The sequence below is a fragment of the Lemur catta genome, chromosome 17 (assembly GCF_020740605.2).
Source record: "Lemur catta isolate mLemCat1 chromosome 17, mLemCat1.pri, whole genome shotgun sequence".
In the NCBI taxonomy this organism is placed as follows: domain Eukaryota; kingdom Metazoa; phylum Chordata; class Mammalia; order Primates; family Lemuridae; genus Lemur; species Lemur catta.
In genome coordinates this window covers 50,980,006-50,992,157 of record NC_059144.1, presented here as the reverse complement: position 1 = coordinate 50,992,157, position 12,152 = coordinate 50,980,006, and the positions used below count along the sequence as shown (strand labels likewise).

At 58.5% G+C, this 12,152-nt stretch overlaps 1 protein-coding gene across 4 annotated transcripts in view; it reads right to left on the bottom strand.

Moving 5' to 3' along the window:
* Positions 1-11,172, bottom strand: part of RTEL1 (regulator of telomere elongation helicase 1) — a 33,706-nt gene extending 22,534 nt beyond the window's left edge. For all 4 annotated transcript variants that reach the window (XM_045529378.1, XM_045529379.1, XM_045529382.1 and 1 more), the window contains exons 1-8: positions 10,989-11,172; positions 9,952-10,218; positions 8,975-9,173; positions 8,522-8,615; positions 7,858-7,939; positions 7,571-7,631; positions 4,126-4,201; positions 3,279-3,363 (exon numbers count right to left, since the gene is read on the bottom strand). In XM_045529378.1, the coding sequence (XP_045385334.1) occupies positions 3,279-3,363; positions 4,126-4,201; positions 7,571-7,631; positions 7,858-7,939; positions 8,522-8,615; positions 8,975-9,173; positions 9,952-10,053 (699 nt within the window). In that variant the 5' untranslated portion in view covers positions 10,054-10,218; positions 10,989-11,172. The remainder of the gene's footprint in view (positions 1-3,278; positions 3,364-4,125; positions 4,202-7,570; positions 7,632-7,857; positions 7,940-8,521; positions 8,616-8,974; positions 9,174-9,951; positions 10,219-10,988) is intronic.
* Positions 11,173-12,152: the final 980 nt, after the last annotated feature.

Here is a 12,152-nt window from a genome sequence, read left to right as displayed (position 1 = left end):
CAGAAAAGGACACGGGGCTGGAGTGGAGGAGGGCAGGGGCCCACTGAGTGCAGGCTGGAAGAGCAGAGGGCAGGGAGGGCACAGAGGCACAAGGCAGGCATGAGCACGGGCCACAACCGCTGCCAGGAGGACATGGGGCAAGGCCCTCTCTCACCAGGCTGCTGGGGCCGCAGCTGGCCAAGGGTGGTTTGGGACAGCAGCCTGGCCACACCTGCCTGGTGTTGACCAGCAACCTGACGTCGGGCCTGTCCTGGGGAGACAGGCTCACAGCACAGAGGGGCAGGGCCGTGGTCACTGGGGCCAAGGAAGCCAGGGGAGCCCGACCATGGCACTCAGCGAGATCTAAAATCCAGCACGCAGGCCCCACCCAGAGTGTGACAGAGGCAACCCGGGGTGGGGTCCAGCTTTGGTATTTTTCTTAATTTGAAGCTTAATCTTCATAAAACAAAATACTCATTTTAGGCATAGGTTTGAGTTTTGACAAATGTGTGCACTGTGTAACCACCGGCCGTCCCCTGCCCTTTCTAGCACACCAGAGCCCTCCCCGCCGGACCCTCTGGGTGGGCAGGTCTGAGGCTGCAGCCCCCACGCTGCTGCGTGGCCAGCAGCTCACGCCCTCTCCCTGCTGGCGGTCATGGTGTAGACATGCCGGGATCTGTCTGCTCCCCTGTCGGTGGGCCCACGTGGCTGCTGCCCGGTTCTGGCGACCGTAACTAAAGCTGTAGTCCCAGTGCACGTCCAAGGCTCTGGACACAGCTTTCGTCTCTGGGGCTGGGCCGCGTGGCACCTGTGTACAGAGCAGCTGCACCACGCCACACACGCACCAGCAACGGATGGGACTCCAGTTGTTCCACATCCTCGCCCAACATTTATTTTAAGTCTCTTTAACTTCATTCATTTTAGTGGGAGTGTGGTATTAGCTCCCTGTGGTTTTAATCTGCATCTTCCTGGTCCCCAGTGATGCTGGCAGTCTTTCCACATGCCAAACTGGCCATTTCATCAATCTTGGTGAAATGTCTGTTCAGATCTTTTCCCGGGGGTTAATTGGGTTGTTTGTTTAGTTATGAGAGCATTTTACACACTCTGGTCAAAAGTCCTTTGAGGCCAGGCATGGTGGTTCATGCCTGAATCCCAGCACTCTGGGAGGCCGAGGCGGGAAGATTGCTTGAGCTCAGGAGCTCGAGACCAGCCTGAGCAAGAGCAAGACCGCCTCTCCACTAAAAAATAGAAAAATTAGCCAGGTGTCGTGGCGCACACCTGTAGTCTCAGCTACTCGGGAGGCTGAGACAGGAGGATCGCTTGAGCCCAGGAGTTTGAGGTTGCTGTGAGCTGTGATGACAACACAGCACTGTAGTCCAGGACAACACAGTGAGACTTTGTCTCAACAACAACAAAAAGAAGAAAAGCCCTTTGAAAGACAGAAGCATTTTCTCCCTTTCTGACTGCCTTTTCTTAACTTTCCCACTTAATTTTCTTAACTTTCCTAACCCTTTAAAGAATTGAACCTTTAAATTTTGGTATAGTCCAATTTTTGAATTTCTTCTTCTTTTTTTTTTTTTTGAGACAGGGTGTCACTTTGTTGCCCTGGCTAGAGTGAGTGCCGTGGTGTCAGCCTAGCTCACAGCAACCTCAAACTCCTGGGCTTAAGCGATCCTCCTGCCTCAGCCTCCCGGGTAGCTGGGACTACAGGCACACGCCACCATGCCTGGCTAATTTTTTCTATATATATTTTAGTTGGCCAGCTAATTTGTTTCTATTTTTAGTAGAGACGGGGTCTCGCTGTTGCTCAGGCTGGTCTCGAACTCCTGACCTTGAGCGATCCACCCGGCTCGGCCTCCCAGAGTGCTAGGATTACAGGCGTGAGCCACCGCGCCCGGCCTGAATTTGTTCTTTATGGCTAAGGCCTTGCATGTCCAACCTAAGAAATCTCAGCCTACCCAAAAGTTGCAAAGACCTCCCCCATGTTCCTTCCAGAATGTGTAGTTTTAGCTTTCCATTTAGGATTCTATAGCATGGTATGAGGAATAAAAGGTGTTCTCTTCCAAATGGACATCCAGCTACTATAGCACCATTTTTTGAAAAACCAAAACCAACTTTCCTTTCTCCACTGGATGACTTTGGCATATCTGGTGAAAACCAGTGACCACATGCGTGTGGGTCCATGTGGACGGCTGTCTGCTCCCTGCTGTGTGTGCATCCTTAAGCCAGGGCACACTGCCCTGTTACTGCAGCTTCAAGTCACCTCGAAACCAGGGAGGACGAGCCCTCCAACTTCATTCTTCTTCAAAGCTCTTTTAAAGCTTTTGCATTTCCACAAAAACATCAGAATCAGTTTATCGGTTATGACATAATTGTTCCAGGGCAGGGCCCTGTGTTTTTAGGAGCTCTCCAGTGGGTTCCCACCGGAAGTCAGCACTGAGCTAGAAGAATCGCCAACCGCGGCAAAGCTCACCAGCACGCTGTGCCCCAAATCTGACACTGCTCTCCAGGGCATGGCCACCTCCCACAGGGCTCTGCCATCACCCCAGCGTCCACCCCTGCAGGCACCTCCCTTGGGCTTCTCTCCAACCCTGGGCCCCTCCGCGTCCCGTCCCCTGGCGCCACCTCTGCCCCGCCCCTCTCCGTTTCCCCTCACAGCCCTTCAGTGCCAACAGCCCAAGTGCTTCCTCTTGTCTGTGGGCCCCAGAATCAAAGCCCCACCCGAGTGAGGCCGGCTGTGCTGAGCTAGCACAGGGGGCTCTTGATAAACACCCACCGCAGGAAGGAAAGAATGAACAAAGGTATCTGGAAAGGACATCACCCGCAATGTCACCATGGCGTGAAAGTAAAAGCCGCCAAACACTGGGGCGTGCTCCCACCCATGCAGAACGGAAGGAGCAGGGGCAGGAAGGGCTGCAGGTGAGCACGGCACGAGCAGGACAGCAGCACAGGGTGCTCAGGCTCCCGAGGTCCCTGCGCCTCCCCCGGTCTGACCCGAGAGACGCTATGCTGAGCTGGCAGGACCCAGGGTGGGCCCTGGTCTGGGGCTGCACCCCCCGCGTCTCCTCACTCCCACCAGCCCGCCCACTCCCAGGCTGCTCAGGACTGACCCACAGCCTTGGCTCTTCACAGCTGCGTCTGGCCAGGTTTTGAGCCCCTGACCAGTGACAAAGGCGGGTCTTTCCACCCACACCTGCTGCTCTAAGGGCCTGAGCCAGCAAAGGCTTGAATGGCCCCTCCTGAGCCCGGACATTCTCTTGACAGCAGGAACTAGCAGCTGCACAAGACGAAGTCCTCACCTTGGCATCCAGCAAGTAATTGTACGGCATAAAGATGATGTCAGCTTGCGGTTTCAGGTTCCGAGAAAGGTAGTAAGGGCACACTCTGCGGGAGAGAAGATGCTGTGAGCGCCCCACGCAGGGGTGCAGAGTGCAGGGTGCCAGGAAGCACAGCCACCACTCAGGGCCACCACATCCTCTGGCCAGGAAGGAGCCCTGGTCCTGCCCGTGGGGCCTTGGCAGGAAGCCAGTGTCTGGGGACAGGCAGGGAGCCCACCTGAGTTTTCAACCATGTGAATGTACCACCTGTTTTAAAACTCTGTGCAAAACAAACAAAAAGAAAAAAGCCAAACACACCTCAACCCTATTCCTAGACAGAGGTCATTAGGAAAAAAACAACATACAAACACTAAAGAAGTACAACTTTTTCCCTCGATGTAAGAAACTCTTTCTGATCACAACTTCAATCCTTGAAGCTATAAAGGTGGACAGGCCGGGCGCAGTGGCTCACGCCTATAATCCCAGCATTTTGGGAGGGCGAGGCAGGAGGATCACCTGAGGCCAAGAGTTTGAGGCCAGGCTGCACAACACAGTGAGACCCCGTCTGTACACAAAATGAAACAATTAGCCGGGCATGGTGGTGCGCACCTGTAGTCCCAGCTGCTTGGGAGCCTCAGCCCAGGGGTGCGAGGTTACCGTGAGCTGTGACTGTGCTGCTGCACTCCAGCCTAGGCAACGGAGCGACACCTTGTCTCAAAAAAACCCAATTTTTCCAAATAAGAGCAATCAAAAAAAAGAAAAGAGACACATCCGTGGCCTCCACACATGGGAGTCCGGCCGTGGACGGATTCGGAAGCCTCAGCCTCACCTGTGCCTGCTCCCGCTCTTGACCAGGTCCTCGATGTCCAGGATGGGGGTGGCCAGCTCCTGCTCCAGGCTCTTCCCTGCAGGCACCAGGCAGGAGCAAACACACTCTCAGGGCCCATTGTGAGTCACCCAGACCCCAGGGGGGTGCCCAGGACAGAAAGGCTCCCACACAGAGGGCAGTGTGGGGTGTCTGCCGCCTGTGGACGCACCGCCGAGAACCCAGCTGGGCCCTCAGGCCCCCAGCCCAGGAATCCCAAGGGAGCCTGGCACTGCACCCCAGGAGGCAGGCAAGGGGCCCAGGCTCAGGGTCGATCACAGATGGAACCGACATCCCGAGGGTCCCACCCATCCTCTCCAACACGGATGGCCCCAAGGTGGGACAGGAGTGGCCTTCTGGGGAGGGGAAGAGCAGCCCCTCAGCCTGTCACCCCAGCCCACAGAGGCACCCAAGTCCTGTAACTCGCAGCGCCGTCGCTCGGTTCCCTGCCAACTAAAGCAGGCCCGGAGTTTCCGCCTAAAGGACAGCCAGGCTCAGGGCAGGGGCACCAAGGCAGAGCCACCTGCCCGCTGATCACAGTGGGGGCCAGGCCACCTCTCCTCCTGCCCAGGAGCTGAGTAGTGGTCCGTCCCCTTCCTCAGGTTGGCAGCCCCAAGAATGGGCACTACCTGTGGTGGCTGTGAGGCCCAAGCCAGAGAGGACTTCGAGGAGGTGGGGGGCCGTCCTTCCCCTCCCCCTCGGCACAGGCCCCCAGACTATACGGCAGGAAGCCCTTGCAGAGCCTCCGACACGCAGACAGGCAGGGCCAGAGCCCTTCCTAACAAGTGCCCGGGGTCTGAGGGCAGCCACACACAAAACGGGGTCTCCCCAGCTCCCTGATCCATCACAGCTGCATCCCGCCCACCTACCCCAGCAGGTGCTGGGCCCCTCGGGCGGGATGAGGCCCAGCCCTTCCTGCAGAGGCCAGAACACACACGCAGGCACACACACCAGCAGTGAACCAACCCCAAATGCCCCCAGACAGTGGGGAAGGCAGGAGAGGAAGAGCTGCCCCTCAGCAACACGGCCAACCAGCACTTTCGGCAGCAGAGCAGGGACCAAAGAGGAGGGGGCGAGAAGGGGGGCCAAGGCCCAGCCCCCAGCCATCCCTGTGCTCACTGCTCCACCCCCAGGTCTTCACAGGGCTGCAGCTCTCCCCCTACTCACCCTAAATACACTCTCCCTTCCCCTTGGGCCCCTCCGGGGGCTGCAACCCCGGGCTGGGCAGCTGCTGGAGACACCACGCCCTCACATCCCACCTCAGGGGCAGACAGGTCTCCAAGCTGAACGACCCCCACCCCCCAGCAGGCCAGGCACTGAGAGAGCCCAAGCCCGGAGGGTGGGCTGGGGACTGAGCGCACAGGACTGAGGGGAAGGAGGATGGAGCCAGAAGGCAACAGACCAGCTAGGACGGGTCCTCCTCTCCTCCGTGAAGTGGGAACGGGGTCCACCGCCCAGGGGGCCGGCATGTGCACCCACACTAGCGGGGTCTCTGCTGCTGGGGGCCCAAAGCTCCGCTTAGCTCCCGGCCCCTCCCTGCTCAGGACCCTGTGGGGAGGACCAGGTGGCAGTGAGGGAGCTGATCCACAAGTGGCTTGGAAGGCTGGCTGGAGCCCTCCCGGCAGCGCTGCTCCAAGGCCGCCAGCACAGGCAAACAGGGTACCTGTTCCCACCTCCTTTGCCTGGGCTGTGAGTGACGGCTCCATTAAACATGCATGTGCGGTGCCAGGGGCTGTGAAGGGCAGGACTCCGGTGGGAGGGCTTTAAGTGGAGGGGTGGCCGAGGGGAAGGGAGCGGACACCATCGGGGCCACCCGACACGGACAGAAGCAGCAGCACAAAGCGGCCAGTGTTCTCCCCACCAGGGCCAGGACCAGCCGGGGCACAGGGACAGCTGCCCTTGTTCAGGGCGGCTGCCGACGAAGCCCCTGCTTAGCATTCCCTGCTGTCCCACGGACTGCTGCGTCGGCCTGGGGATGCCCAGCAGGTGTCCCTCCTGGAGCCAGGCAAGGACAGTGGGAACGACAGCTATGGAGAGCTCCCAAACGACACACCTGGCCCACCTGGCCCAGACTGTCTTCCAGGCACCGCCAAGATCGGAGGGGGCAGCTCCCAGCAGGGCACCTGGGGGCACAGGCACATGGCCCCTTCTCAGGATGCCCGGCGGCCTGGACAGTCTCAGATCAGGGCCACCATACCAAAACACAGCAAACAAGAAGGCGACAAGGGACACACTCCCAGTGAGCTGGGGTCCTCCCTGCAGTCACCCTGTCTCTCCACGGGGCAGGCACATAGACACTTGGTGCTGGGTCCTGGGGGACCACCCAGCTCAGGCCTCTGGCAGGGGAGTGCCACCCTGAACACCAATGGCAGCTTCGAGGGCCTCAGCCCTGGCACGCTGGACTCTCAACACAGGTCAGGGCAGACGGTGTCCCACAAGACTGCCGACACCTCGTATGTGCTCCAGGGCCATGTCACCCCAGCCCTCACACTCTGGGACAGGAAACAGAGGGAACCCTGATCCCAGAAAAGCTCAAGCCCCCTGAGCCATATAGCCCTGACTGCCGACGTGCTGCCCTCGGGGTGCAGGAAACGGTAAGGGCCACACCATAGTGAGGCTGGCCCTGCCACCGTCTCTGGGTACCTGAGATGAGCCCAGAAGTCCTTGACAAACAGGAGGGGCAGCCACGTGGGTAGAAAGACAGACTTGGAGAAAGGGCACTGGTGCCAGCCCCCAACTCTGGGCCCTCCACAGGCTGTGGGCACCTGTAGTTACTATGGCAGCTGCCCACAGTAGACTGTTGTCACTAACCGTGTGCTCACCCACTCCATCTCTGGGTGAGGCAATCTGTCGGGGCCCCAAGGCCACCCCAGGCTGGACTCCCAGGACTCAGCCTGGAGTCACGCTCAGTGCTGTGATCTGCTACAGCAAAAGGGCACACGGCAATGCCCGCAAAGGGGAAACGCTTGGGGTGAATTTGGGGAGAGATTGGATTCGGGTTCCAGAATTCCCTCAGTGGAGTCTTGTAAAACGACTCAGGGGCTGGTCATGGGGGCACCCACTGCCCAGCACACACAGCAAGTCCAGGCTCCTGGCAGAGAAAGCAGTTGTCCGGCACAACCCTGCCATCTGTGCAGAGCGTCTGGGCACAGGGAGCGCCTCGTATCAGGAAAAAGTGGGAGCCTCCCAAAGCCCCAGTTCCCAGGGGCCAGTCCTGCCAGCGGGCAGTCCTTGGACCCGGCGTGAGCTCTTCCGCACTCCATGCTAACACGGGGCCCTTCAAGTGGGGAGACGGTGCTGAGGACACGGCTGCACTGCCTGCCCCACGGGGCAAGAGCAAGCAGGTCAGGAACCTCCAAGCTCAGCCCTTGGTCCACACCAACCCTGGCTTCCCCAAATGGCTTCTCACCTTCCACATTGTTATAGAAGTGACAAGAGCGACTTGCCACCTTCCTGCGGCACAAGTGGATCTGCAAGAGAAAGAGCAGGGCACACAGCGCCCTCAAGTGATGGCCAAGAGCCACCCCTACCTGCTCCTCCCCTGCTGCCCCTCAGGTGCCCCGTAACCCCTAGCCCAGCCCAGCAGGGGCATGGGGTCAGGCGGCAGCATCTGCTGCGGCACAGCCTGGGGCTCTGAAGGCCCAGCACACCGCCTGGCAGAAGCTGGGAGGCCACGGCAGGCACCCTGGAACCCACCTGCACGTGGTTGCTCTCCTGCTTCTTCACCTCGGGGTGGATGCACAGCTGCTCCCGGGAGCCCAGCACACACACCTTGGGCCTGGCAGGAGACAGAACCACAGGGTGGAGAAAGAACTACCTCCAAGAACAGATGGCCACAGTGTGGTCCAGCCATATGGAGACCCACCAGAAACTTGGCAGTGAGACTCGCAACTGGAACACAGCCCAAGCTCAGGAGGGGACAAGGAGAAAGACAGGGACTGGGCAGGAGGGACAGGCCTCAAGGGCTCTACAGTGCCCCGTCACCTGGGCTCCCTTGCAGAGGAACCAGGGTGGGACACCAAGGCTCACCGAGCTCTGACAAGGGCAGGGCTCCTCCCCTCCACATGCGAAGCTGCACGGGGCGCTGGTCCTCCTGACCACCCACAGCCCACACAACAGACCTGGCAGGAGCCCAGGGAGCCAGCCCAAGGCCAACACGCACACACACAGCTGCTGTCTCACGTGTGATGGGCGCAGAGGACAGCCCAGCCTTGCTCTACCCCTGAGCACCCACAGGCTGCAATTCTCAGGTGAGGCCAGAAAGAACATCATCCACCACAACGCAGCAGGAGCAGTGGGCCCGGCACCACGCCAGGTCCCTCTTGGCAGCCCCGAGGCAGGTGTGAACCGCCTAACTCACCGGTAGGAGGTGTTCCGGAGTTCACCGATGACCTGCGTGAGCTGTGAGTGGGTCCTGGAGGCGTAAATGATCTTCGGGATGTCCGTGTAGCAAGCTGCCCAGGAACAAGGAGGCACAACGGGTCATGTCTGAGACAGTGTTCTCACGTGTTGGGGTAACACAGGCAGCACTGGGCTAACTCGGCCCTGTAGGTGGCCAGGAATCTAACACCCCAGACGCTCAAGTACCAGAAATGGGCTAAGTGGGTATCTGCAGTGCCCTAATTCAGCAAAAAGCCCCAACCCTGAGCTTATACCCAGGATGGTGAGAAATGATATGGCAGCTACAAAATTCTCCTTGCTCCAGCTCGGCCTGAGAGATGGCTTTAGTCCAGGGGCTCAGCCCCTCCCCAGCTCCATCCCTCCCCTTCCATCCCCACACACAAGGCGGGAGAGCCCTGGGAAGTAGGGTCACCTATGGGGTCTCCATCAGTAGCAGCAGCATTTCCCCAGGACGACAAGGCCCGATCAAGGAAAAGCTCCCCCTGCACCCTCTCGGCAATCTTGTGGGCAGAGATGGTGTCTCGGAGGTGTTCCCGCCAGGCCAGCGTGGTGCACAGGAGGCAGAGTGTCTTCCCGGTGCCCGTGGGGCTCTCCAAGATGCCGTTCACTCTCTGAATGGAGTTGGGAGCAGGGTTATGAGGAAGCAGGGAGAGGTGAAGCCACGCACCCCACCCTGAGACAAGCCCCCGGTGACGACTGGGGCAGCTCTCAGCAGATATGTGGTCCACTGTTGGGGGGCAAAAGCCCCAGGGGACTGCAGCTAAGTCCACATGATATTTTCCACTCTTACCCCAAAGGCTCTGGGTTAATTCAGCCCTCATTAGCAAACAATTCGCAGAACATTATCTAAAATGTTAATATAAATAGTAAGATGACTAATTAGGTGTCAAGTCTCAAAATAGGAAATTGCTCTGAGTTTCTAGATCCAGACGTTTACACTGTCCTATCTGAACCGAATCTGATGTCCTACATACCGGCTCTCAGATGGGAGCCTGAGCAGAAAACTCGGGGAGGGAGTATGAGCAGGGTACAAGGGCACCTCAGAAACCCAGCAGAAAGCACCTGCCCCACTTCCACCTCCCTGCACACCCCTGAGGTTCAAAGACCTCCCAAAGCGAGGGCTGGATACCAGCTGCCCCTTTACCGGAAATGCTTCCTAAATGCCACCTCCTCAGAGAGGCCCCCAAGGCACTCCCAAGCCTATCACCACCAAGGACTGTCGCTGTTGTCCACTGTCTCTCCCACCCCACCTAGAGCGTTAACACTGTCTTCCACACAGCGCGGCCGGGCTGAAATGGACAGGAGGGGAGAGGGACATCCGGCCCCTGCTGAAGCTCCGCCCATACTGACTGGTGTCCCGGTATAAATTCCTCAGGGTGGCAGCTCTACCTTCTGCAGACATTCCAGGACCTTGGTCATGTATTCCTCTTGGCATTTGTACGGCTGGAACGGGAAATCCACTGTCACACCATTCAGGATTATCTTGGGCATATCAGACTGTTCTCAGGAGGGCACAGATGTCGGTGAGAGGCAGGCTGTTTGGGTCTGTGAGCAAAAAGCCCTCTGAACATCTCAGGGTCTCGGCCACTCCAGGTATGTGATGCTGGCACGTAGCACTAGGAGACAATGTTCTCTGCAGAATCCCTGTGGCACAGACTTGGGGAAGACGACAAGACTCTATTTGCAGACAGCCCTCCAGGGGTACCAGGCCACACCATACCTTGCCAGGCATTTCAGCAACTCCCCCCATGGAGAAGGTCAGAAGGCAAGCCTGTTACAGCCCATCACAAGGAGCTCTGGGTAGGGGGGGGTGAAGATGATGAATGCGTGAGCCCTGCCTTCTTCCACCCCACACAACTCCATCCTGCTCTGGAAGAGGTGACCAGGTTCACAAAAATAACAGGAGCCCAAGCTGGGCACGGTTTTACAAGCTCTACCTGCAATGATTCAGTTACTTCCACAAGAGCATGAAAAGTTAAAAACCTAGCAGCACGCTTCTCGGCCTGGCGAGGCACACCGTGCAGAGTGGAGTGTCTAAACCTCCTGCCCCGTGTCTCCAACCCTTTGCTCCCGCTCGCTGGGGACTAGTCTCCGCCCCGCGCAGGTAGACAACCAAGTGCAGCCAAACTAACGAGTATCCTGCGGTGCCAATCCGTGCGCACTCAGCAAGTCACTCATCTCCGGGTCTCAGTCTCACCTGGAAACTGGACTAGCAGACCAGATGCCTAATCACCAAATGACGGCCCTACCCTCCCGCCCCATGACCCACCGCCGAACACTGGCTCCGCAGACGCCACGGCGCCCAGAGCCCAGGGGCGCAGGGAACCACAAGCCCCAGGACGCAGCGCAGCGCGGCCCGGCCCGGCCCAGCCACCGCCGCGGCGCGGGACCTGCCGGGAGCCGTAGTTTCGGGAGCCGCAACCTACCCGCGAGTCGCCCGCGAGCTGCTTGGTAAAGGGCCCGTTGCAGGATCTCAGCGACTCGCGGCTCACTTGTCTCCGCGGGGAGCCCTCCAGAACCGGCGATCCCCAGGAACTCCGCCGACTCCGGCCCAAACGCCTCCACCGCGCTGTCATCCGTCAGCCAATTCGGAATTGGCGCCTGAACGCAATGCACTTCCGCCCCCACTTCCGGTCCGCTCTTCGATGCTCCCGGCGGAAACCGTTCCCCGGCCGACGGGGCCGCTGTGCTCTCGGGCTCCCGGAGGTCCTCAGGCTCCTCGTGCGATCCGTGTGCAGCGTCTTGGTCCTGCCTCTTCCTTGGTCCTAAGCCCAGTAAACGCCACTTCCGTCGCCCGCAGGCCGAACCCTGGGGTCCGCCGTCTTCTCCCTCAAGTCATCCCGCAGCAGGGTCTCTATTCCACTACCACCTCCCTAGGCCAACCCACCACCGCTGCCCAGACAACTGCAGAAGCCTCCTGTGATTTCCCAGCCTGTTCTCCAAACACCCAGGGGAATCTTTTTTTTTTTTTTGAGACAGATTCTCGCTCCCTTGCCCAGGCTGGAGTGCAGGGGCCTCAGCCTAGCTCACTGCGACCTCAAACTCCTGGGCTCAAGTGATCCTCCTGCCTCAGCCTCCCAAGTAACTGGAACTACAGGCACGCACCACCACGCCCCACTAATTTTTTTTTCTTCTATTTTTAGTTGTCTGGCTAATTTCTATTTTTAGTAGAGATGGGTCTCCCTCTTGCTGAGGCTGGTCTCAAACTCCTGAGCTCAAGGGATCCTCCCTCCTGGACCTCCCAGCCCAGAGGCATCTTTTGAGTCTAAACAGACCACTTTCCTTAAAATTCTGAAAGTGATGTAACCAACTCCATAAGCAAAAAAACATTTTTATAGTTTTTTGTTTGTTTGTAGTTCTCTTATGTTTCAAGCTCCCAGGCCAGTAAAATTTACTGACCAGAACTGTGTAACTTCCTGTTGCACTGATGCATTCCTTTTTGAGTTTCTTTCCCAGAAATGGTGGGGCCTCCTTGTGATCACGAGATAACAGCAAAGCCTTACACCACCTGTTTGTCTGGAGAAGACAAGATAAGTGATACCCCACCACAGATTGTGCCCAAGGACACACTGCGCCTGTGCACAAGGCTG